The 26,153-nt window shown below is 42.4% G+C and overlaps 1 protein-coding gene across 1 annotated transcript; it reads right to left on the minus strand.

The window, feature by feature from the left end:
• Positions 1 to 31: 31 nt before the first annotated feature.
• LOC139559713 (phospholipid phosphatase 3-like) lies at positions 32 to 24,239 on the minus strand. The gene is made up of 6 exons (XM_071375945.1): positions 23,726 to 24,239; positions 9,810 to 9,967; positions 6,032 to 6,312; positions 5,726 to 5,783; positions 5,444 to 5,620; positions 32 to 1,686 (listed from the first exon to the last, which is right to left on the minus strand). The coding sequence occupies exons 1-6, from the start codon at positions 23,865 to 23,867 to the stop codon at positions 1,558 to 1,560; spliced, it is 945 nt and encodes a 314-aa protein (XP_071232046.1). The 5' UTR covers positions 23,868 to 24,239; the 3' UTR covers positions 32 to 1,557.
• Between the last annotated feature and the right edge of the window lie 1,914 nt (positions 24,240 to 26,153).

Raw genomic sequence — 26,153 nt, forward strand, 5'->3', positions numbered from 1 at the left:
GTCCCAGTCAAAGTGAGGAAGGACACAAAACTTTTAAAATAATTCATTTTTATTATTACAAAGCACCTCATCTATAATACATTTACAGTATATGGCTTATATTTTCATTGTACAATATACAAAAAAAAGACAATACAAAAATATTAAAAGGTATTTTAATATAAAGCTGTCTTCTTGAAAGCTATTTCACAAAAGTTTGAATACTCACAACACAAATTGTCATTTCACTGAATGACTTTTGTCAATCACTGCTTATTTAAGCAGCACTTACACAATTACACAGGTATCGACACGTCAACATTCATAGTGGATATTTCATGAAAACGTAGGTAAAGGATATTGTACATAATTCTATGATACAAAAATGTTCTTTACATTACAAAAATAAAACAGATATTGCTGTTTGGTTGCAATGACATGGTAGGACAGAGCATACTATAGTGTCACAGGGAAGGGGTTCTTTTTTCTGAAGTTGGCACAGTTTATGTGAATCACTAGAAAATGTATCACAAAGCTAGTCTATGAAAGTACAATTCCACAGATTTCCTGTTTTTAATATAAACGTCTGTTGAAGCAGCCTTACGTTCCCGGTCTTTAACCTGAAGCATTTAGGAACACGAACACACACATGAACACACGAACACACACACATGACGTTCAGATACTTGCACACTGACAGACACATACATATACACACACTCTGGCCTAATACTCTGACCTAATACTTGTGAGCAGTCATCTGGCACACACAGTCACTTCATTACAGGGCTCAGTGGAGGCTCGTCCCAACCAGCAAAAAGAGGCCCACATCCCTCTCTCTGTAGTCTCCATCTACAGTGTATATATTTCTATACAAACTACATTTCAGGAGACCTAAACGCTGGTTTTAATACAAAGATTTACAGAAAAGCTTCACTTCAGTTCATTCAAGTGGTGACAATTAAATAAAATATTGAGTTTGGATATAGTGCTATAGCTCGAACTTATAACGAAGGTTATTTATAAAAGAAAAAACATCCTTCCTGTAATCAAGGAATTTGTTCCTGTTCATGAGTTTGTATCTCATATGCACAAAGTATGTGTGTGAATGGTATTATTAGCCAGTCTCCATGGTGCCTGAAGCCAAGCAGACATTATCACGTTCCACAGCTGTTCGTTTCCTTCTCTCCTTCCTTCATGATTCTGTCTGTGAAACTTCCTTGTCTGCAGATCCAGATAAAGTTAATCTGCAAAGCACCAGGTTTGATGTAGAGATCTTGGGTAATTAAAGCAAAATATGAATTCTCTCCCCACACTCTTCCACATTCACATGTCAGATGAGATGGTGAGAAACATGGATGTTGCTGGCTGTTCAAACGGCGTGTGTGTGTTGTTTGTGTCTCTCCTCTTCTTTCCAAAGTAAGTTCTCCATAGCTCATTATTTCTCTGTGCCTTGCAGACATGTCAGTTGGCAGTCTTGCTGCTTTGGTTGTTTAACATATCCAGTACAGACCAGTAGGTGAAATAAGGGATGTTTAAAACCTACAGCGGAAGGTAGCTGTACTCTAGTGGTCTCTACTATGCCATGGTGAGGTGGTTGCTCCTCTCTCTGATGTCTGCCGTGGGGTTGTTGGGGTTCTTTAATGGTGTCACTGGTAGAGCTGAACTTCTGCCTTTGGGCTTGAACAGGTCAGATACGAAAAACACCTGAGGGATTGGAAAGAAGAAGGGAAAAAAAGGTCAATATTGTCAATAATAAATTATATAGTAAAAACAGGTCAGACATGTTAATGATACAGACTGCATAACTGCATTATACATGCAGTACTATACCATTTTTTACAGTGCTTTCGTAAAGTATTCAGACCCCTTAACTTTTTCAATATTTTGTTATTCTAAAATTGATTAAATAAATAAAAAATCCTCATCTAGACACCTAATAGCAAAGGGAAAACAGATTTTTTGAAATCTTTGCAAATGTATTAAAATAAAAAACAGAAATCACTTATTTACATAAGTATTCAGAGCCTTTGCTATGAGACATAAAATTGAGCTCATGTGCATCCTGTTCCCATTGATCATCCTTGAGATGTTTCTACAACTTGATTGGAGTCCCCCTATGATTGTCATACCCTGATCTGTTTCACCTGTCTTGTGCTTGTCTCCACCCCCCACCAGGTGTCTCCTATTTTCCATTATCCCCTATGTATTATACCTGCGTTTTCTGTCTGTTGCCAGTTCGTCTTGTCTCGTCAAGTCGTCCCAGCATGTTTTTCCTTCTTTCTAGTTTGTGATCTAATCTTCCCAGTTCCGACCTGTTTTTGCCTGCCCTGACCCTGAGCCTGTCTGCCTTTATACGCCTGTCTGACTCTTATTAGGATTACGGATCTCTGCCTGTCCAGGACCTGCCATTTGCCTACCCCTTGTATGTAATACATCTCTGAGACTTAAACCATCTGCCTCCTGTGTCTGCATCTGGGTCTCATCCTGTGTCGTTATAGTGGTAAAATCACTTGATTGGACAACATTTGGAAAGGCACACACCTGTCTATATACAGTTGAATCGGAAGTTTACATACACCTTAGCCAGATACATTTCAACTCAGTTTTTCACAATTCCTGACATTTAATCCGAGTACAAATTCCCTGTTTTAGGTCAGTTAGGATCACCACTTTATTTTAAGAATGTGAAATGTCAGAATAATAGTAGAGAGAATGATTTATTTCAGCTTTTATTTCTTTCATCACATTCCCAGTGTGTCATAAGTTTACATACACTCAATTAGTATTTGGTAGCATTGCCTTTAAATTGTTTAACTTGGGTCAAACATTTTGGGTAGCCTTCCACAAGCTTCCCACAATAAGTTGGGTGAATTTTGGCCCATTCCTCCTGACAGAGCTGGTGTAACTGAGTCAGGTTTGTAGGCCTCCTTGCTCGCACATGCTTTTTCAGTTCTGCCCTCACATTTTCTATGGGATTGAGGTCAGGGCTTTGTGATGGTCACTCCAATACCTTGACTTTGTTGTCCTTAAGCCATTTTGCCACAACTTTGGAAGTATGCTTGGGGTCACTGTCCATTTGGAAGACCCCTTGTGACCAAGCTTTAACTTCGGTAACTGATGTCTTGAGATGTTGCTTCAATATATCCACATAATTTTCCTACCTCATGATGCCATCTATTTTGTGAAGTGCACCAGTCCCTCCTGCAGCAAAGCACCCCCACAACATGATGTTGCCACCCCCGTGCTTCACGATTGGGATGGTGTTCTTGGGCTTGCAAGCATCCCCCTTTTTCCTCCAAACATAACAATGGTCATTATGGCCAAACAGCTCTATTTTTGTTTCATCAGACCAAAGGACATTTCTCCAAAAAGTACAATCTTTGTACCCATGTGCAGTTGCAAACCGAAGTCTGGCTTTTGTATGGCGTTTTTGGAGCAGTGGCTTCTTCCTTGCTGAGCGGCCTTTCAGGTTATGTCGATATAGGATTTGTTTTACTGTGGATATAGATACTTTTGTACCTGTTTCCTCCAGCATCTTTACAAGGTCCTTCGCTGTGGTCTGGGATTGATTTGTACTTTTCGACCAAAAGTAGTTCATCTCTAGGAGACAGAACGCGTCCCCTTCCTGAGCGGTATGACTGCTGCTTGGTCCCATGGTGTTTATTCTTGCGTACTATTGTTTGAACAGATGAACTTGGTACCTTCAGGCGTTTGGAAATTGCTCCCAAGAATGAATCTTTTTTCTGAGGTCTTGGCTGATTTCTTTTGATTTTCCCATGATGTCAAGCAAAGAGGCACTGAGTTTGAAGGTAGGCCTTGAAATACATCCACAGGTACACCTCCAATTGACTCAAATTATGTCAATTAGCCTATCAGAAGCTTCTAAAGCCATGACATCATTTTCTGGAATTTTCCAAGCTGTTTAAAGGCACAGTCAATGTAGTGTATTTAAACTTCTGATCCACTGGAATTGTGATACAGTGAATTATAAGTGAAATATTCTGTCTGTAAACAATTGTTGGAAAAATCACTTGTGTCATGCACAAAGTAGATGTCCTAACCGGCTTATCAAAACTATAGTTTGTTAACAAGAAATTTGTGGAGTGGTTGAAAAATGAGTTTTAATGACTCCAACCTACGTGTATGTAAACTTCCGACTTCAACTGTAAAGTCCCAAAGTTGACAGTGCATGTCAGAGCAAAAACCAAGCCATGAGGTCGAAGGAATTGTCCGTAGAGCTCCGAGACAGGATTGTGTCGAGGCATAGATCTGGGGAAGGGTACCAAACAACTTCTGCAGCATTGAAGATCCCAAAGAACACAATGGCCTCCATTGTTTTGAAGAAGTTAGGAACCACCAAGCCCGCCAGGCCAAACCACCAAGACTGCCCGCCTTGCCAAACTGAGCAATCGGTGGAGAAGGGCCGTGGTCAGGGAGGTGACCAAGAACCCAATGGTCACTCTGACAGAGCTCCAGAGTTCCTCTGTGGAGAAAGGAGAACCTTCCAGAAGGACAACCATCTCCGCAGCATTCCACCAATCAGGTCTTTATGGTAGAGTGGCCAGATGGAAGCCACACCTAAGTAAAAGGCACATGACAGCCCTCTTAACGTTTGCAAAAAGGCACCTAAAGGACTCTCAGACCATGGGAAACAAGATTCTCTGGTCTGATGAAACCAAGATTTAACTCTTTGGCCTGAATGCCAAGTGTCATGTCTGGAGGAAACCTGGCACAATCCCTAAGGTGAAGTATGGTGGTGACAGCATCAGACTGTGGGGATGTTTTTCAGCGGCAGGGACTGGGAGACCAGTCAGGATTGTGGGAAAGATGAACGGAGCAGAGTACAGAGAGATCCTTGATGAAAATCTGCTCCAGAGCGCTCAGGACCTCAGATTGGGGCGAAGGTTCACCTTACAACAGGACAATGACCCTAAGCACACAGCCAAGACGATGCAGGAGTGGCTTCGGAACAAGTCTCTGAATGTCCTTGAGTGGCCCAGCCAGAGCCCGGACTTGAGCCCGATCGAACATCTTTGGAGAGACCTGAAAATAGCTGTGTAGTGACGCTACCCATCCAACCTGACAGGGGTTGAGAAGATCTGCAGAGAAGAATGGGAGAAACTCCCCAAATACAGGTGTGCCAAGCTTGCAGCGTCATACCCAAGAAGACTCGAGTAATCGCTACCAAACATTTCTAAAAACCTGTTTTACTTTGTCATTATGGGGTACTGTGTGCAGATTGATGAGGGAAAAAAACGATTTAATACATTTTAAAATAAGGCTGTAACGTAACAAAATGTGGAAAAAGTCAAGGGGTCTGAATACTTTCCAAATGCACTGTATATGCAGTACTATATCATCCTATCTAGTAAATCATAGCTATAGTACATACTATGCATTATATGCAGTAAAGTACTATGTAGTTATGGGGACATAGTAAACACTAAGTCCAAATACTCACTATGCTGTAGGCCACCAGGGCTCCCTGTGCGAATCCAGCCAGGACATCGGTGGGGTGGTGCTTGTGGTCGGAGACGCGGGACAGGCCGGTGTAGAAGGACATCATGATGAGGGTGAACTGGGTCAGGGGGCGCAGGAGACGGGCTCCACGCCAGGTGAACCTGGACTGCAGGTAGAACTGGGAGAGATGGGTAATGAATAAACACAGGGCGACAGCTAGAGTGTGTGTGTACATGTGTGTTTGTGTGTGTGTGTGAGGTTAAGACACATGACAGTAACTCACCACCAAATACAGCATGGTGTACATTGAAAAGGACGCATGGCCAGAGAAGAACGACTTCCTGAAAAGGAGAAATCAAATGTTGTTACTATAGCAATTAGAAGATTACTGCACAGGTAAGACCAATGCAATGCCTTTCGCCTGGATATTGAACAAAGCATTCACTTTGTATGAAATCAAATATCCGGTACCACTTCAAACGAAACATAACTTTATAGGCTACGTTTCTTTATAGAGCACTCATAAAGTCTTCATAAACACCACATAGATGCTTCACAATCACAATGGAGTAATCTCAGAGTAATGTACCTGGCTTCCTGGACTTTGCTCTCGGGTCCATTACACTGGTAGTCTGTCATGTAGCCCAAAGAACAGTTGATGGTGGACCAGTCGGGCCTACACACGTCCAGGAAGTGGGGTCGCATGCGGCCCACCGATACCTTGGCAATGTCCGTGAACGATTGACTGACGGCGCAGCCAAAGATGAACACGCCCACCTGCTTGTAGAGGGCGGATATGTAGGGGTTCCCCACGAAGGACTTAGAGCCCTCGTTCAGGTAGTAGATCATGTAGCTCTCACCAATGATGATCTGATGGGGGAAGGAACAAGGAGAGGATACAGTCATGTCATCTACAGCACAAAGATGGCCACTGTGGCAGTCAAATGGGGATTGGTGGAACCGGAGTCTACAGCGGCCATCTTTACAGATGACATGACTATATCTCTTCGAGATGATGATCTGGCAAGAGGGATAAAGGAGAGGATACAGTCATGCAGAAGTAGAAATACACATCTCTATATGTACTGTATATATGGCTCAGCAGTCATGTCATCTACAAGGATGGCCACTGAAATCATATTGTTACTGTAATGTAGTTCCTAAGTAAATATCAGTAATTCATTGTTTCATTGTTGTTATTATGTCTCATTTCAACAAAACTGAATTGCTTATTCATTTCCTTAATGATAGAGTATGATAGAGTATCAGACATCTGGTTTTCCAATATATATTTGGAATTCAGTTAAACACATCAGTAAAACAGCAGAGACTGATCAGAGAGTATAGAGCGACAATACTAGGAGTAATCAGAGTATAATATTACAACGATACTATGAGCTGAAGGAAAAAATACTTACATCAAAGACTTTCAAATATTTGACTTTATTTTGGAGGAAATAGGTCAATCAAAAACACTCCAAACCTAACCCTTGGTTAGCACCACTAATATCAAAAACACTCCAAACCTAACCCTTGGTTAGCACCACTAATATCAAAAACACTCCAAACCTAACCCTTGGTTAGCACCACTAATATCAAAAACACTCCAAACCTAACCCTTGGTTAGCACCACTAATATCAAAAACACTCCAAACCTAACCCTTGGTTAGCACCACTAATATCAAAAACACTCCAAACCTAACCCTTGGTTAGCACCACTAATATCAAAACCACTCCAAACCTAACCCTTGGTTAGCACCACTAATAGCAAAAACACTCCAAACCTAACCCTTGGTTAGCACCACTAATATCAAAAACACTCCAAACCTAACCCTTGGTTAGCACCACTAATATCAAAAACACTCCAAACCTAACCCTTGGTTAGCACCACTAATATCAAAAACACTCCAAACCTAACCCTTGGTTAGCACCACTAATATCAAAAACACTCCAAACCCAACCCTTGGTTAGCACCACTAATATCAAAAACAAATTGCATAACGTTCAGTGTAACTATGTGAGAGTGAGTGAGTATGTGAGTTGTGGAAGGCACATGCAGAGGTTTTCAGTAAGTGGGTAAATAAACAAACGTATAAAACCGATGATTGACGTGCCGGACATACTTAGGGCCGGGGGACGTGGACCGGACTCCAATAACTCACTACAGCTGTTCAAGCTCAAATGCCTTTCCCTTCCCCACCCCCCTCTAGTCCACCTCCTGGCCACAGATAAATGGGAGAGAGGGAGTGAGTGAGGAGAGAAGGAGAAAGAGCTTGAGGTTTTATAGAGGGAGTGAGTGAGAAGAAGAGGGAGGGAGAGTGAAGAGAGGGAGGGAGAAAAAGAGTGAGGGAGAGGAGGGAGGGACGGAGAGAGTCAATGGGGAGAGACAAAGAGAGGGGCAGAGTGAGAGAGGGAGGAAAAGAGCAAGGGAGAAATGAGAGGGAATGAAAAGGGAGAGAGAAATGGAGGGATAGCGAGGGGGAGGGCAGGGGCAGTACTTCTGGTTTCAACCAGGAGAAACGCTGAGCTAGGCGTCATGTCAGATTTTTTGGTGGCCAGACTCTACCAGAGCAGACACACATTGGGGGCACGTTTGTTTTCCACTGCGCCGGCTCACTCGTTTTCGCAGGGCTCTGATTTCACAAGGGGATGTCTGGGTGTTTTCTTGTTAGCATCTCGGTTTCATTGAGAAATTCTTGTCATGGCAGAAAAACATCTAATTTCGATAAAAACACATTTGGGGGAAGGTCCTACAGGGAGATTGTACAAGCTGATAACATGTATGTTTTTCTTTTTTAATTTCTCTCTCGCCACCATGGAGCCCTTTAGAGCCTGGTTGATCCAACCCAGCTGCTTCATGGGAGAGAAAAGAACACATCTGTTTCTCATTGTGTAAGAACTGAGAATATATCAACTATGTGAATGAATGAAACAGCTTTGTATTAACTTTGTGTAACTGTTAAAGTTGTAACCTCAGAGATATTCAAAGCGGGGAAGAGGTTGTCTCGTGCCTTGTCTCATAAATGTCTAGTCGTCACACAAATTATACAATTATAAAATGTTAACTCCAACACTCCCAGAGTAGTTTTTGTTGTTGTTGCAGAGATTTATTTGAAGCCCCTTGGTCTATGGGGGAACATGGAATTTAGCATCACATTCAGAAGAAGAAAAATGGGCCTATGGCTCTTCTCCTGTGCCATCCACCACATTTCTAGCCCTGTGAATTACAGTGTTTGTAATTGTCAAGTCAATAATACATATATTGGCTTCATTGATATGTTGGCTTTATGTTGACAAAAGTCATATTGAATTGTGTTTGGTTGACAATGCAACCCAATCTCAACATTTAAAGGAGATGTATGTATTGATTGGATAGTTTCATCTCAGGCACTTTAATCCTATTCTTGAACTATTCTTTTTGGTTTAGTTGGAGCTAACAATCAAACATGTCATTTGTTAACTTGTCTACAAGTTAATAAGCTATTTACTATATTGCAAAAGTGATATTGAATTGTGTTTGGTGTGCAATGCAACCAAATATATTTTGTGCTACTGACTTAGTCTGGCTTTTTTCCAGGTTCTCAAGAAATGTATAATTCATATGTTGGCTTTTCCATCTGCATCTCAACCAAAAATCTAAGTTAAAGAATAGGACTAAATCAAATCACTTTATTTAAAGTCTACTTAACTTAGATTTTGAAAAATATATGGCAAATATAAATCCAAAATGGATGGTGTTAAGAGATAGATGGGAGGGGTTAAATGGAGCTGAAGGGTGGGACTAATAACAAGATAACCAATGTAAAACATACGGGGTCTGTAAAATGTATATAGGTTCAGAAATGTTGTTAAATAGCACAGTTACAAATAGAAATCAAACTGGATGGACATCAGAAATAGAGGAAGGCTAGGACTAAAAACAAACAAAATATAACTATTGTAAAATAGAGTGTGTCTATAAAATATGTATAGTATGTATGTATAGAATTATGGTTAATAGCATAGTGATAACACATTGGGAATTCAACAAACTTCTGGCTGTCTTTTTGAGTGGGTGAATAAAATCTCACTGATCAACGTCTCAACCAAATATTACCCAAATGTCCATGTTGAAATGACGCCCAGTGGGAACCCCACAACTGCCAGGACAGTGGGCAGTGTGCTGTATATTTTAGTAGGCACACTGTACAGTGAGTGTTGATGGTGCTGCACATTGCTGAGGTGGAAAGTGAGATGAACATAGCCTGAGTCACAGATCTGTTTGTGCTGACATGCCAACTCCTATGGCAACTCATATACATATGAGTTGGCAAGACAGCATAAACTGATCTGGGACTCAGGCTAATTAGTGAGGTATAGTGACTTACAGAAAGGATGGTGATAAGAATGCCAGCAGCAGAAAGCACAGCGTCGCTTATGGTGTCTCCGTGTTTGGCCGGGTACTTGATGGACTCATCGTTGCAGTAAAAGCCTCGGCGGTAGGGCTGTACAGCACTAGTCTCTATGATCAGGAAAGGCAGGCCGGCTATGTACACACAGCAGTGGTGAGGCAGAGAGAGAGAGAGAGAGAGGGAGAGGGATACATGAAGAGAGAGAGATAGAGGAGAGAGGGTCAATAAGGGGCTCCTAAAGGAGTGTCCACAGGTAGATGGCACAGCGATGGCTGGACAGGGAACATGGGGGTCTCACTTTTCACTCACATCTTTCCAGACTTGTTGTCTTCACTCAGATAGTTCTCAACCTAAAACCAATTACTAGGAAATAGTGGTTTAATTCAGTATTGATGAGCTGTGTAGGAGTTCATTTTGTACCAATAGGGTTTGTATACTAGCCTTGGTGCCTGTCTGTTTCAACAACTGTGGTTGTCATACCAACATGTTTGGATTTTTTTTATAGACAAACCGACACCAAGGCTAATCCCATACCACTTCTAGGTTTATGAATGCAATCAATTGAATGTAGATCACCAACTGCTACATTTGTGAGGTGGCCTCGGCATATAGCCACATTCAGTGAATCTCTGGATGGAGTGAATCAGAGTCCCCTGGATGTGTTTCCTGTCCCTCCTGCTGCTGAACCATGCTAAAGATTTACGGAGATGATGGGCACAGGGAACCCCACAACTCCCAGGACAGCGGTGGGCAGAGTGCTGTTCTTATAGGACAGGCTGATGCTGCTGTCATTGCAGAGCAAGCCCCTCCAGTGGGGTGTGATGGGAAACTTGTGCAGAAAGACATCAAGGAGCATCACTGCATGTAATCTGTAATCTGCCCAAGTAATCTGACTGGCATACAAACATACACACATCACACACACAACCTGTATTTTTGCAGTTAACCCACAACACCCACACACAACTCTGGCAAGAACGAACAAACAAACACAGAAAGACACACCCACACACTTACCTGGGGCACTTACCTGGAAGGTGACTGTTATGCAGTTCTCATCATAACAACATTGATAAACGCTCTCGTCTCACAAATCTCAGCTGATAACATGTTATATTCATGTAATATCATGATACAATGCTCAAAATTGGCCATGGACCTGTAGCATGTTTAGTTTGAGGGAAATATGTAGGCTACAGCAAATAATCTACCGAATATCCATTGAAGTGATACAGCCTCTATTTCTTTACCATCAGATAACACTGATGTCCATAATATATCTGCAGTAATTGTGGAATGATAGTGTTTCATAGTATTACTTACCCGCCAGTGTTGTGATTGGCTGTAATATTCGCCTATTGATTTCTCCCGCCGGAGCGGCATCTGTTGTCAAAATGGTGCTCTGACTTTGTGGCTGTGTTATCTAGTGGAAATCACTCTGTCATTTCCTGATTGCTAAAATGTTAACCTTTTCAGTTTATGCACTGAATAGTGTACTGTAGGGAATCAGAATTGTAGCACAACCAGGATAAGACAGAGCCCTTTCCACTAGATAAAACAGCCACAAAGTCAGAACAGCTTTCCCATTTTGACAACAGATGCCACCCCGGCAGGAGAAATCAATAGGTGAGTAGTTCTGTGAAACACCATCATTCCACTATTACTGCAGCTATATTATGGACATTTTCTGAATTCACAATGCAAAAATAAAAATAAAACCGTATGCGTAGCACCTTTACAGGGAAAATTCCCGTATCAACAGTCCCAAAATGAAAAAAAAACTACCAAAATATTGTTTTTGGGGTGGATTTTCCCTTTTATGACAGCAACTCCAGAAAAATCAAATAAACAAAATGAAGTGCACTGACTTGGCAGCCAAGAAAGGGAATAATCTGTCATTGTTAGAATCTGTATCGTCCATCATACTATGAATAACCAACATCAAACAGGGGCAGCTAGTACTAAAAAGGCTGAACAATATCCATCGCAGATAACTGATGTGGAAGGCTGAGACAAATGTGACTGAAGGGTGTTTTCGTCCAATCGAATTAGTGTATTTCACCACTTTTAGATAAGAGGTAAAACCACTTATCTAAAAAAATAACAACAAACATATTGCATGAGAAAATATAATGCAGGCCAAGAGGACCAGTCATTTCCCTGAACTGGAGAGGAACTTTTACAGATAAAGGGGAAAAGTAGTACCCAGGAGAGGACTCTCCAACCCCCTGACAGAATTGGAAAACTTACTCTCTCGATCACATCCAAGTGGACCTTTAACTGATGTTTGAAGCTTTGAAGTGAACCCCTTGAATAATTTTGAAATGTATGAATACAAAGAAAGTCAAACATTTGCTCTCTCTCGCTCTCGCTCTCATCCATCCCTACCCCCTTTTCTCTCTGGGTAAAGGCTGAGGATGGGGTGAGGGTTGGGAGGAAGAGGTCAAACTGGGGGTGCTGGCCTGGGTCCTGGGTACTGCAGAGCTGAGGCAGGGGGTTTGATGTCTTCAAACCCAAATGTCAACACACTCCTTAGTGTGTTTGGCTCCCCTCGCCCTGCTCCAAGCTGCCTGGGCTTTGAAAGCCCAGCTGGGAGAGGCTCACGTTACAGGCCAGTCTCTCTGCCTGATGGGAACCCCAGACCAGACCCTAACCACTCCTCCACTGGCCTCCCTCCCTCAAATCCAAGATTCAACAGTATTCACATTATTACCATTACTGTTTTTACTATTTATTTTCAAGCCATTTGAAGCTTGGGGTTTTCAGCGATGTTAGAGCTCTAGTAGAGAGAAAACTCACTTTAAGTACCGCCCGATCTTAACTGTGATCTGTCAGGCTTTTTCATTGCCCTTATGATGGGAGGGAATCAGCAGGCATTCCTCTCACAGCACAGTGCTTGGCAGCTTAGGGCTGCTGCTTGCTGATGTAGGGCAATGGAAAGAAAAGAGGGCCCTGGCCGCTGGGCTCAACACTGCTATGAATGTGAAAAGCATTAAACCCGGTGTTTTGACCTCCCTGACTGTCTTTATGCACATTAACAGATCCAAGACTCAGGTGGGCCGGAGAGTACAAAAAAGAGAGGAAGTTAAATACAAGTAAAAGATGGCTGACTCTCTCTTTCTCTCTCTCTGAACTCATTAAGGAACAGAAATGCCACAGTCAGGTCCTGACCCCTAACAGGTGACAGAAACAAACATGGAGTGAGTAATTTAAGATGTTACCAAGTCTGTTCTTCCCATGATTCAGCTGTGTTGTCTTGCCTCCGAGGCCCTCCACACACCCCATGCCACCAGACAGTGCAGCATCAGCATTCTTCAAGGCATCTTGGGATTTCCCGTCTTCCTCCCTTCCCTTTCCGCTTCGCACAAGCGAAGGGAAAACCAGTGCCCCACTAGTTGCCAACAACAACATCAGCCAAGAGGCATACGTCTAATGTATTAGCTACACTGACGCGAAGAAAACATAAAGCACTCCCTAATTGAAAATGGCATGAGTGAGCATGTAGGATTTTCTTTTACCAATATCAAAAGGGTGGTTTATTTCCCAGGTGGCTTTTATATCATCGTAGCGATCCCTATAAAGCCCCAGGAAGGTATAACCAAACAACTTCCTGGAAGTGATGAGTTAGTACTCAAACACCTGTCTGCTTTGCTTTCTCTCATGGAAAAATTGGAAGCGAGAAACATTTACCTTGAGCTTATTGGATCATAACAATTCTTAAGCACGCCCATAGGATTAATTAGAGCGTTTCAGTTTGGGGCTTCAATTCCACTATGGAAACCACAATCAATGTCTGGGACAGGCAAATGGCAGCTTGCATTAAATTAATTAAATTCCAGCATATTTTGGGGCATTTCACATTTTCCACTTGCTGCCATTGCTCTCCCACTGGCATAGAAATGTAGACTGCATGTGTGAGGGAGTTGTGCTGCTGTATACACAGATGCAGTTGTGTTTTTACTTGTACCCTTGTGTGCATGGCAGTCAAGAGCCCCCACACACACTACTCCCTGTCTGTCTGGTCGTGGTGCGGTGCGGTGGCCAAACCCTATTCCTATGCTCTCCTTGTTCCACTGGCTACTGAGAGAGAGGAGAAGAGGGGAAAAGATCACATTTGCGTTGAATTGTGGTTTGCCAAAAATATTGGTGAAATGCTTAAAGAATCTGAGCTCCATGTAGTCTCAACATGTTACCAATTAAATAAAACAATAAAAAGCCAAAATACAAATCCCTGTAAAAGTGTTTCCCCCCCCCCATTTGTCTCATTGAATAGTTAGTGATGTTTAACAGTCACGCTATAGCTGATTAAGCCCCCTTGAGCTTTCTGATGAGCTACAGCCAGGCAGCAGCAAATGGGGACATTATAAGGTGATTAGAAAACGTAAAACCCCACCTGCAATGACTTACTGTTCAACTAACCCCATTTAGCTACACACTTAACCCAGGGTTCAGCCTTGCACTGGGCCAGTGTTGGCCAAAACACGGTTGATTCAGTTCAATCTACAGGGAATGAAGCTAAAGTTTGGTTACACTTTATAATAGCCAAGTACCTCAAGTCCACAATGATTTCATCCATGTATTTGAGCGCAGACTAGACTTTTTTTTAAAATTAACCTCTGACTCCTTCGAGTCGCTATGCAGTCGATACTTAAAAAATTGTAATTTCTTAACCCTTACCTTGTACCTATGTTTGTCCTTTGTTGTTGCGTGCCTTTCTTTGGTTATTGAAATCCATACTTTTTAATAAAACGTTAATCAAATACAACTACAGACTGTTTCCTCATTGCTGTTGCTCTAAGATGCTCTAAGATGTGCCAATTGAATCTCAACAAAGAAACAGTCAGTGGTTGTATTTGATTACCTTTTTTTGTATGGGATGACAGGCCGTCATTGTAAATAAGAATTTGTTCTTAATTGACTCACCTGGATAAAAAAAAGGTTAAATAAAAAAATAGCGACTCGAACGACTAAAAAACTCTAGCCAGCGCTCAACTCCGTGGATGAAATCATTGTGGAGTTGAGGCACTTGGCTAACTTTATAATAGTTTTGAATGAATAAGCCATTATAAATACTTTACAAATGCTTTATAAATTATACTTGTTAATTAATAGGATTATGAAGTGTTACCTAAAGTCCTGCCTGTTTAAACTAATGCTATTTTGGCTATGATAGTCTTGGGGTATTGAAGCACTGAGACCAGGTCTGGACTCCGGCCTGGTCCTATAGTGTATGTATGTGCTGTAGCCAACTCTTTTATTGGTATGACAATAATACGACAACAATAAAAGTGTTGGTTACAGCACATATAGTATGGGACCAGGCCAGAGCCTTATTGAGATATTGAGATCTAAATATTAAACTCTGGATAGGCTACTGAGATTTGGGTCTGTAATCGTAAACTGTCTCTGAGTAGGAGTGCTGTTCTAGGATCAGGTCCCTCCTGTCCGTATAATCTTATTCATTATCATCTAAAAGCGAAACTGATCTTATATCAGCACTCGTACTCTGAGACACTTTATGAATATGGGCCCTGATTGTAAGCTGAGAGGAAAGTTCTTCTAGTCTGGAGATGCTGGAACTTCAGTCAGAGTCACAGTGAGAATGGAAGCTGGCTTGGCCAGTAATTGCAAGTGTGCTTCCACCATTTCCTCCTTGCGGTCACTCCCCTCAAACCACATCTTTAGACAGCTAAACACTGTTGGTTTGTTGACAGGCGTTTTCTGTGGGCAGGTACAAACACAGAGTGGGCAAAACTTACCCTCCGCCTCGTCAGAAAAAAGATATATATTTATGCATTTGCAGGGCAATAGAGAGACGGAGAAGTTTGTTGACAGAACCTCTACTGACCCGTGATAACCTTATCAGAGACTATTTCAAACAAACAGTTGTGGGGTAAGAAGTGGCCATAGATGTCCCATTGTAAACAGTCAACTCAAGTCAGTGACCCTGTAGAACTTGAATACATACGTCTTCACCCCAGACTAGTAAATTCCACCTCTTTTCCACCTTCATGTATTATACATTTCAACAGGTCAAAGGATTAATACTTTCAAACTGTCAAGGGATAAAAAATTACTGGTCTCTGAAATGCATACAAAATCACATCACATATTATTTATTTGTCACATACACTAAGACGGTGTATGTGTAGGGGGCCTCCTGAGTGGCGCAGCAGTCGAAGGGACTGCATTGCAGTGCTAGAGGTGTCACTACAGACCCAGGTTCGATCCCGGGCTGTATCACAACCAGCCGTGATCGGGAGTCCCATAGGGCGGCGCACAATTGGCCCAGCGTCGTCCTGGTTAGGGGAGGGTTTGGCTGAGGGGGCTTTACAAGTAGGCTGTCATTGTAAATAAGAATTTTGTTCTTAACTGACTTTTTGTTTTCTCCGGGGCTATACATTTGGGTGAGTTTTTCTCTCGCCTGAGTAGCCTCGTTTCACTGCCAAAACCAAAATGTAAACATCCAGTGTTCAGCGAAATAACAACACAATGTCAAATACAGGTAGCCTAGTCAAATAATTAACATCCAATCATATTAACCGTTACTCTCTCGCGGGAATTCCACTAACAGTCAATATGTAGCCAAACGTAGCTGCTGCTCATTCCATTTCGAAAATTGATGAATGGTTAAAAAAAGTAAGGCCTGCATCCATAGAGACACATACCAGCTCTACTGGTTGTACTGCTACTACCAGCAGTACTACACCTTCCCCTGTCGACGACAAAAGTTGTTCTGCTTCCACGAGCACATCCAATGCTAGCATCAGTAATTCTACATTTGTTGTTAGCCCAGCTACCATGGACACTGACAGTTGTGAATATGATGCAGCCGAAGAGCTACTGCTCCCTTACCCGGGAAAGCACCGAACAACAGACAGGGGCGTTGGACAACCGAAGAGGCGCAAATATGATGAGAACTAAGATCGAATCATACTACACAGGCTCTGACGCTCGTCGGATGTGGCAGGGCTTGCAAACCATTACAGCCTACAAAGGGAAGCACAGCCGAGAGCTGCCCAGTGACACGAACCTACCAGATGAGCTAAACTACTTCTATGCTCGCTTTGAGGCAAATAACACTGAAACATGCATGAGAGCACCAGCTGTTCTGGAAGACTGTGTGATCACGCTCTCCGCAGCCGATGTGAGTAAGACCTTTAAACAGGTCAACATTCGGAAAGCCGGCGGGCCAGACGGATTACCAGGACGTGTACTGCGAGCATGCGCTGACCAACTGGCAAGTGTCTTCACTGACATTTTCAACCTCTCCCTGTCCGAGTCTGTAATACCAACATGTTTCAAGCAGACCACCATAGTGCCTGTGCCCAAGAACACTAGGGTAACCTGCCTAAATTACTACTGGACCGTAGCACTAACGTCTGTAGCCATGAAGTGCTTTGAAAGGCTGGTCATGGCTCACATCAACATTATTATCCCAGAAACCCTAGACGCACTCCAATTTGCATACCGCCCCAACAGATCCACAGATGATGCAATCTCTATTGCACTCCACACTGCCCTTTCCCACCTGGACATAAGGAACACCTATGTGAGAATGCTATTCATTGACTTCAGCTCAGCGTTCAACACCATAGTACCCACAAAGCTCATCAATAAGCTAAGGAACCTGGGACTGAACACCTCCCTCTGCAACTGGATCCTGGACTACGTGACAGGCCGCCCCCAGGTGGTAAGGGTAGGTAACAACACATCCGCCACGCTGATCCTCAACACAGCGGCCCCTCAGGGCTGCGTGCTCAGTCCCCTCCAGTACTCCCTGTTCACTCATGACTGCACGGCCAGGCACGACTCCAACACCATCATTAAATTTGCCGATGACACAACAGCGGTAGGCCTGATCACCGACAACGACAACAACGAGACAGCCTATAGGGAGGAGGTCAGAGACCTGGCCATGTGGTGCCAAGACAACAACCTCTCCCTCAACATGATCAAAACAAAGAAGATGATTGTGGACTACAGGGAAAAGAGGAGCACGCCCCCATTCTCATCAATGGGGCTGCATTGGTGCAGGTTGAGAGCTTCAAGTTCCTTGGTGTCCACATCACCAACAAACTAACATGGTTCAAGCACACCAAGACAGTCGTGAAGAGCACGACAAAACCTATTCCCCCTCAGGAGACTGAAAAGATTTGGCATGGGTCCTCAGCTCCTCAAAAGGTTCTACAGCTGCACCATCGAGAGCATCCTGACTGGTTGCATCACTGCCTGGTATGGCAACTGCCCGGCCTCCGACTGGAAGGCACTATAGAGGGTAGTGCGAACGGCCCAGTACATCACTGGGGCCAAGCTTCCTGCCATCCAGGACCTCTATACCAGGCGGTGTCAGAGGAAGGCCCTAAAAATTGTCAAAGACTCCAGCCACCCTAGTCATAGACTGTTCTCTCTGCTACCGCACGGCAAGCGGTACCGGAGTGTCAAGTCTAGGTCCAAGAGGCTTCTAAACAGCTTCTACCCCCAAGCCATAAGAATCCTGAACATCTAATCAAATGGCTACCCAGACTATTTGCAATGCCCCCCTCTTTACACTGCTGGTACTCTCAATAACTCTACCTACATTTACATACTACCTCAACTAACCGGTGCCCCCGCACATTGACTCTACATCCCTGTATATACATCCCTGTACATCCCTGTATATAGTCTCGGTATTGTTGTTTTACTGTTGCTCTTTAATTACGTGTTACATTTATCTCTTATTCTTATCCATATTTTTTATAACTGCAATGTTGGTTGGGGGCTCATATGTAAGCATTTCACTGTAAGGTCTACTGAACACCTCCCTCTGTAACTGGATCCTGGACTTCGTGACAGGCCGCCCCCAGGTGGTAAGGGTACCTCACCTGTTGTATTCGGCGCATGTGACTAATAAAATTTGATTTGAGCTACATTGATTTGGGGTTCACTTATATTGTGAGTACTGACTTTCCTCAGCCACAGTGTGTTATATGTGCAAAAGTACTATCTCACAACTCGATGAAACCTTCACTCTTGCGCAGACATTCAGAAACAAATAACTCACAGGAGTTTTTTGAGCGAGAATTAAGATGACTTTCGAGTAGTAAGGCATGTATAAAAGCAACAGATACCATTAATAAGAAGGGGCTAGAAGTGTCTTATATGGTGAGCTACCGAGTGGCTAGGACAGGGAAGCCCCATACTATTGTGGAGGACTTAATTCTTCCTGCTGCTGCAGATATGGCTGGGACAATGCTGGGGGAAAAGGCCCAAAAAACTATACAGACAATGCCTTCATCAAACAACACTGTTTCACGATGCATCAGTGACATGGCAGGAGATGTTTTGAAACAATTACTGCTTCGCAAACAAGCCAGTGAATTCTATGCGTTACAGCTGGATGAGTCAACAGACGTGGCGGGCCTGGCACAGCTCCTGATATGTGTCCGTTATGTTTATGGGGGGTCGATTAAGGAAGACATCCTCTTCTGCAAACCACTGGAAACCAGGACGACAGGTGGAGATATTTTTAAAGTACTGGACAGCTTTGTGACATCAAATGGACTTTGGTGGTCAATATGTGTTGGTATCTGTACTGATGGCGCAAAAGCCATGACAGGGAGACATAATGGAGTGGTAACGCGTGTGCAAGCAGTTGCTCCCGACACCATTTGGGTATACTGCAGCAACTACCGAGAGACTCTTGCTGCCAAGGGAATGTCTGACAGCTTGAAAGACGTTTTGAACACTACAGTGAAAATGGTTAACTTTGTTAAAGCAAGGCCCCTGAATTCTCGTGTATTTTCTGCATTATACAATTGTAATGCTCTTACAACATACAGAAACATACAGACTTTTTTGAATTGCGAGACGAGCTTAAAGTTTTCTTTACTGATAATAATTTTCACTTGTCTGACCGCTTGCATGATGACGAGTTTCTTACACGACTGGCCTATCTGGGTGATGTTTTTTCTCACCTGAATGATCTGAATCTAGGATTACAGGGACTCTCCGCAACTATATTCAATGTGCGGGACATAATTGAGGCTATGATTAAGAAGTTGGAGCTCTTCTCTGTCTGCATTAAGGTCTTTCCATCATTGTATGATTGTTCGTGTACAAATGAACTCAAGCTTACTGTCATGCCCTGGCCTTAGTATTCTTTGTTTTCTTTATTATTTTAGTTAGGTCAGGGTGTGACATGGGGAATGTTTGTGTTTTGTCTCGTCTTGGGTGGTTATATGGTAAAGGGGGTGTTGGTTTTAGTGTATGGGGTTGTGTTTAGTGAATGTGTCTAGGTATGTCTATGGTTGCCTGAGTGGTTCTCAATCAGAGACAGCTGTCTTTCATTTGTCTCTGATTGGGAGCCATATTTAAGGCAGCCATAGGCATTATGCGTGGGTGGGTAATTGTCTATGTCATTGTGTAGTGGTCAGTGTCAGCACCATTTGTTTATATAGCTTCACGGTCGTCAGTTTGTTGTTTTGTTTCGTTCGTTGTTCGTCTCTCTAATAAAAGAGAATGTATTTTTCACACGCTGCGTTTTGGTCCTCTCTTCCAAGTCAAGACGATCGTGACACTTACGGACCATGTCAAATGTGATATAGTGAAGCACCTGAGTGAGCTGGGTACGCAATTACGCAGGTACCTTCCCGAAACGGACGACACAAACAACTGGATTCGTTATCCCATTCATGCCCTGCCTCCAGTCCACTTACCGATAAATAAAGAGCAAAATGATTGATTATTATTATATTATTATTTGTGCCTGGTCCTATAAGAGCTCTTTGTCATTTACCACGAGCCGGGTTGTGAGAAAAACTCACACTCTTTCTTATGTTTAATAAATGTATCGTATAGTGTGTGTGTGGCAGGCTCACAATGATGGCAAAAAAAAAACATTTCAGAGTGCGCTGACCCTGGTGCTAGAGGGGGCACGCAGCTGGAGGTTGAATGTTTGAAGGGGTACAGGACTATAAAACGTTTGGGAAGCACTGCTGTATATCATCACAATATATAATGTAGTTGTGTTAAGTCACCAGGAGACCAAAGACTATTAGACCTTGGACCAGAATACTTATTAGGGTCTTTGAGTTTGATGTCTTTCTTGGAATGACTCATTCAGTCACCCTTGAAACTATTTGACAGTTCACCGCCCTAGTGATTCTGAGTCTGGTAAGGAATCACTCACTCTAAGCTCAGTCAAAGAGTAAGAGAAACAGAAATATATATATATATATATATATATATATATATATATATATATATATATATATATATATATATATATATATATACACAGTGGGGAGAACAAGTATTTGATACACTGCCGATTTTGCAGGTTTTCCTACTTACAAAGCATGTAGAGGTCTGTAATTTTTATCATAGGTACACTTCAACTGTGAGAGACGGAATTTAAAACAAAAATCCAGAAAATCACATTGTATGATTTTTAAGTAATTAATTCGCATTTTATTGCATGACATAAGTATTTGATCACCTACCAACCAGTAAGAATTCCGGCTCTCACAGACCTGTTAGTTTTTCTTTAAGAAGCCCTCCTGTTCTCCACTCATTACCTGTATTAACTGCACCTGTTTGAACTCGTTACCTGTATAAAAGACACCTGTCCACACGCTCAATCAAACAGACTCCAACCTCTCCACAATGGCCAAGACCAGAGAGCTGTGTAAGGACATCAGGGATAAAATTGTAGACCTGCACAAGGCTGGGATGGGCTACAGGACAATAGGCAAGCAGCTTGGTGAGAAGGCAACAACTGTTGGCGCAATTATTAGAAAATGGAAGAAGTTCAAGATGACGGTCAATCACCCTCGGACTGGGGCTCCATGCAAGATATCACCTCGTGGGGCATCAATGATCATGAGGAAGGTGAGGGATCAGCCCAGAACTACACGGCAGGACCTGGTCAATGACCTGAAGAGAGCTGGGACCACAGTCTCAAAGAAAACCATTAGTAACACACTACGCCGTCATGGATTAAAATCCTGCAGCGCACGCAAGGTCCCCCTGCTCAAGCCAGCGCATGTCCAGGCCCGTCTGAAGTTTGCCAATGACCATCTGGATGATCCAGAGGAGGAATGGGAGAAGGTCATGTGGTCTGATGAGACAAAAATATAACTTTTTGGTCTAAACTCCACTCGCTGTGTTTGGAGGAAGAAGAAGGATGAGTACAACCCCAAGAACCCATCCCAACCGTGAAGCATGGAGGTGGAAACATCATTCTTTGGGGCTGCTTTTCTGCAAAGGGGACAGGACGACTGCACCGTATTGAGGGGAGGATGGATGGGGCCATGTATCGCGAGATCTTGGCCAACAACCTCCTTCCCTCAGTAAGAGCATTGAAGATGGGTCGTGGCTGGGTCTTCCAGCATGACAACGACCCGAAACACACAGCCAGGGCAACTAAGGAGTGGCTCCGTAAGAAGCATCTCAAGGTCCTGGAGTGGTCTAGCCAGTCTCCAGACCTGAACCCAATAGAAAATCTTTGGAGGGAGCTGAAATTCCGTATTGCCCAGCGACAGCCCCGAAACCTGAAGGATCTGGAGAAGGTCTGTATGGAGGAGTGGGCCAAAATCCCTGCTGCAGTGTGTGCAAACCTGGTCAAGAACTACAGGAAATGTATGATCTCTGTAATTGCAAACAAAGGTTTCTGTACCAAATATTAAGTTCTGCTTTTCTGATGTATCAAATACTTATGTCATGCAATAAAATGCAAAGGAATTACTTAAAAATCATACAATGTGATTTTCTGGATTTTTGTTTTAGATTCCGTCTCTCACAGTTGAAGTGTACCTATGATAAAAATTACAGACCTCTACATGCTTTGTAAGTAGGAAAACCTGCAAAATCGGCAGTGTATCAAATACTTGTTCTCCCCACTGTATATATATAGAGAGAGAGAGAGAGAGAGAGAGAGAGAGAGAGAGAGAGAGAGAGAGAGAGAGAGAGAGAGAGAGAGAGAGAGAGAGAGAGAGAGAGAGAGAGAGAGAGAGAAAGAGAGAAAGAGAGAGAGAGAGGATACTCAGTACATTAGCTGAACATATGGCTGACCTTCTCACCACTTTCCTTTAATTACACACACACACACACCACACTCACACATACCAAATATATTATGCCAGACGTCACTTCAAGAGAATTCCTGGCTTGATTGCCAGTGTGGGATGTGAGGCATTATGGAAAATATTAAAACAGGCCAAATGAGTGCAACAGGAATGGGCGGACACCAAAGAAATATAGCCCTCTTGGAGCAATTGATCAATTGGCTTTTCCCCTTTGCCAGCAGAATATATTGCTGTACTGTGGGCGTGGGGGTTCACTGGGAACTCTGGCAAAATATTGTCATGATAAAATCTTGTCTTTCTGAGGAGGAACATCTTTTCAACTATTTTTGCTGTCTTGTATTAAAAATTGCCTAAGGATGAAATGGAACAAGGAGTCAACAGAAAATGACAATAAAAAGAAGAAAACAACGAAATGTAAAAGGAAATTAAACAAACCCTTGAATCATCTTTATGTTGACTGACATTGCTCTGATATTGGATTGTTTGGATTAATTATTATTATTATTATTAGACGGACATTTGCATGAGTAGTTTCTGCCCTTGACATAATGATAGCATGAACACTCTAGCTCATCCATGATTATAATAAATAAACCAACGTGTCATATAACATTATGATGCTGTGTTAATCAACATGAATAAAATAATAAATAAAAACACAATACAACAAACATACCATAACAGGTAACCAGATTTTATACAAATGTAAAACTGTGGCCTATTTATATAAGAAAAGTGTACTGCAATGTCAGACAATGTGACCTAATAATATAGCCTAATTTCTTGTCATATCTATAGAATGAAAAGGCCAGAAACACTCACCTAAAAACAAGCAGAAGAGATCCACGCCGACCAGGAACTTTTTCCTGCTGTTGTCTTTACTGTTGTTGTTATTCAGGGAAGAACTTCCTCCGTTCCTTGTCTCTGGTGCCATTGTCTTCTCATATATTAAACAGCGTTGCATTTATAGGCCACTTTAATGATTTTCCGAATAAACAAGTAAAGAGTGGCGAAGTTGCAGCTGCAGTCGCGTTAAATTCTCGTAAATTGAACTAGAAAGCGAAGCGGAGTGAGTTCTATAGTTAGTTTACCATCAGCTGAGAGATGATTCTGAATATTTTCCATATATTGTGCTGATAAATTCAATTGAGATGTGACGATTGCCTTTAAGTTAACTGCAAGGGTTTATTTCGTTCCCGTGTATTCTGCTCACTCACCCTGTGACTTTCGTTGTTGACTGTTGAGCAATTTCTAAGTTACTTCTAATAATCATTGAGGAGCACCGAAGTTTAGTTGCGCTCCCACCTCCCGTGTCCGCCTCCTAAATAGACCCACCTCCCGCTATAGTCCGGGGCCTTAGCTTTAAAAAAAAGAAAAAAAAGATGAAACTATAAGGAGGCGGATACAAGCATGACATTTGGTAGAGATGCTCTTTGGGATGTTTAAATTTATATTAGAAGGGGTGGCCAAAACATTGGGGAATGGCACTCCTATTATTTTATTTTTTCTACATAATTCAATATGGCCACCAAAACAGAATCAGGTTTTGGAAAGGTGATATTACTGTTGAATTTTTGTTGCCATATATAATAAAAAATATTGTGTGTTTGTGAGTAGTGGACCAGCCTTTTACAATATTCCATGATATTTCATAAGCAACCAGCCTAAAGTGGCAGAAATGTCCTGGAAACACCAGAAATCAATCTGGAAGCTAAACCACTCAAATTGTGTTGAACTACTACATGAATCACCCCAACAAATGTATTTAAAAAGGTTAAAAACACCATGTTATCAAACTTACAAATTGCCAACACACTCTACGAGTTACATTATGTAGCTCATTTATTGAGAACATGGTAATTTACTCTGAATACGACCTACAATTTATGTAATATCATCTTGATATGAAACCATTATGCTGATTTGGAAAGGTGATATTACTGTTTATTTTTGTTGCCATATATAATAAATATATAGTGTATTTGTGAGTAGTGGACCAGTCTTCCACAATATGCCATGATATTTCATAAGCAACCTGCCTGAAGTGGCAAAAACGTCCTGCCTGAAGTGGCAGAATTGGCCCGGGAAACACCAGAAATCTACCTGTAAACCACTCGAATGACCTTAAAAACATGTTATCAAGCTTCAAAATTGCCAACACATACTAGGAGTTACATTATGTAGCTAATTTATTGAGACCATGGGCAACAATAGTCAACATATAATATTAATTTTAGCTAGCTACACAGCTAACAAAAGGAAGTCCCGAGGGAAAATGGTAAGGGACCAACAGGGAACGTTGCGCTAGGATGTCCCCTATTAGTTGGGAAGCTAGCTGGGAAATTCCAACCAATTTGTAAATACCAATACTAGCCTACATTACATAGCTAGCTATCTAGCAAGTAACTAACCAAAAATTGACCCAATGGAAAATGTTGCTAGTTCCGACCTGTGGGAAATAAGCTTTTAATACACAAAGTAGATCAACCTGCTGGGCTAGCTGGCCATCTAAACAAAACATTTTCTCAATCCTGCCCATAACCCTGTGATGGCTTTCAACAACCCACTGTTTGCTATTGCAAAGTTTGGTGGACTGCACATAGAGATGGGCCTAAGGCACACAACAGGAGAGCTTGTGGATGGCTCAGATTGGACAGCTGCCTGTGTGATGCTGGGGTGACAAGGTCAGGGACAGCAGACTCATTCTTGAAGGTAGCACACTTGACTAAAACCAGGGAAAGTCATCAAGTTACTTTGCCTTCATTGTCAAAACTCCTTTAAGATGCTTGGCTGTTGGAGTTCACATGCACTTCTTTTGTTACATGGAAAGTTTCAAGTGTCACATGCACAAGGACAGTGAAATGTGTTTCTTGCAAGCTCTAAACACAACAATGCAAAGCTTACATTTCCTTCTCATTTAACTTCTCAAAGTATTGCCATACAGGACTTTGCTACTGTTGCTTGGCTTTCTCTGCAATTTTTTCAAAGTCAATGACGATGAGGTAGTGGGGGAGAGTCGACTCCAAAATAATTGATTCCTCGACTTCCGGTGTCGACTTCCATTTCTGAGTGTCAAGATTTAATTCCGCAAGCAATCGACTCCTAAGATTCAGTATTTTTGTAACGGAGACTGATTATTTGCCTACTTCCGAGAACACAAACAATCATCTGTCATAGGGAGCTAGCGAGGGACGGAGAGAGAGTGGAGGGGCACAATATAGGCAGGTCATCCACCAGGCAGGCAGAGTCA

The sequence above is a fragment of the Salvelinus alpinus genome, chromosome 30 (genome assembly GCF_045679555.1).
Source record: "Salvelinus alpinus chromosome 30, SLU_Salpinus.1, whole genome shotgun sequence".
Classification (NCBI taxonomy): Eukaryota; Metazoa; Chordata; class Actinopteri; order Salmoniformes; family Salmonidae; genus Salvelinus; species Salvelinus alpinus.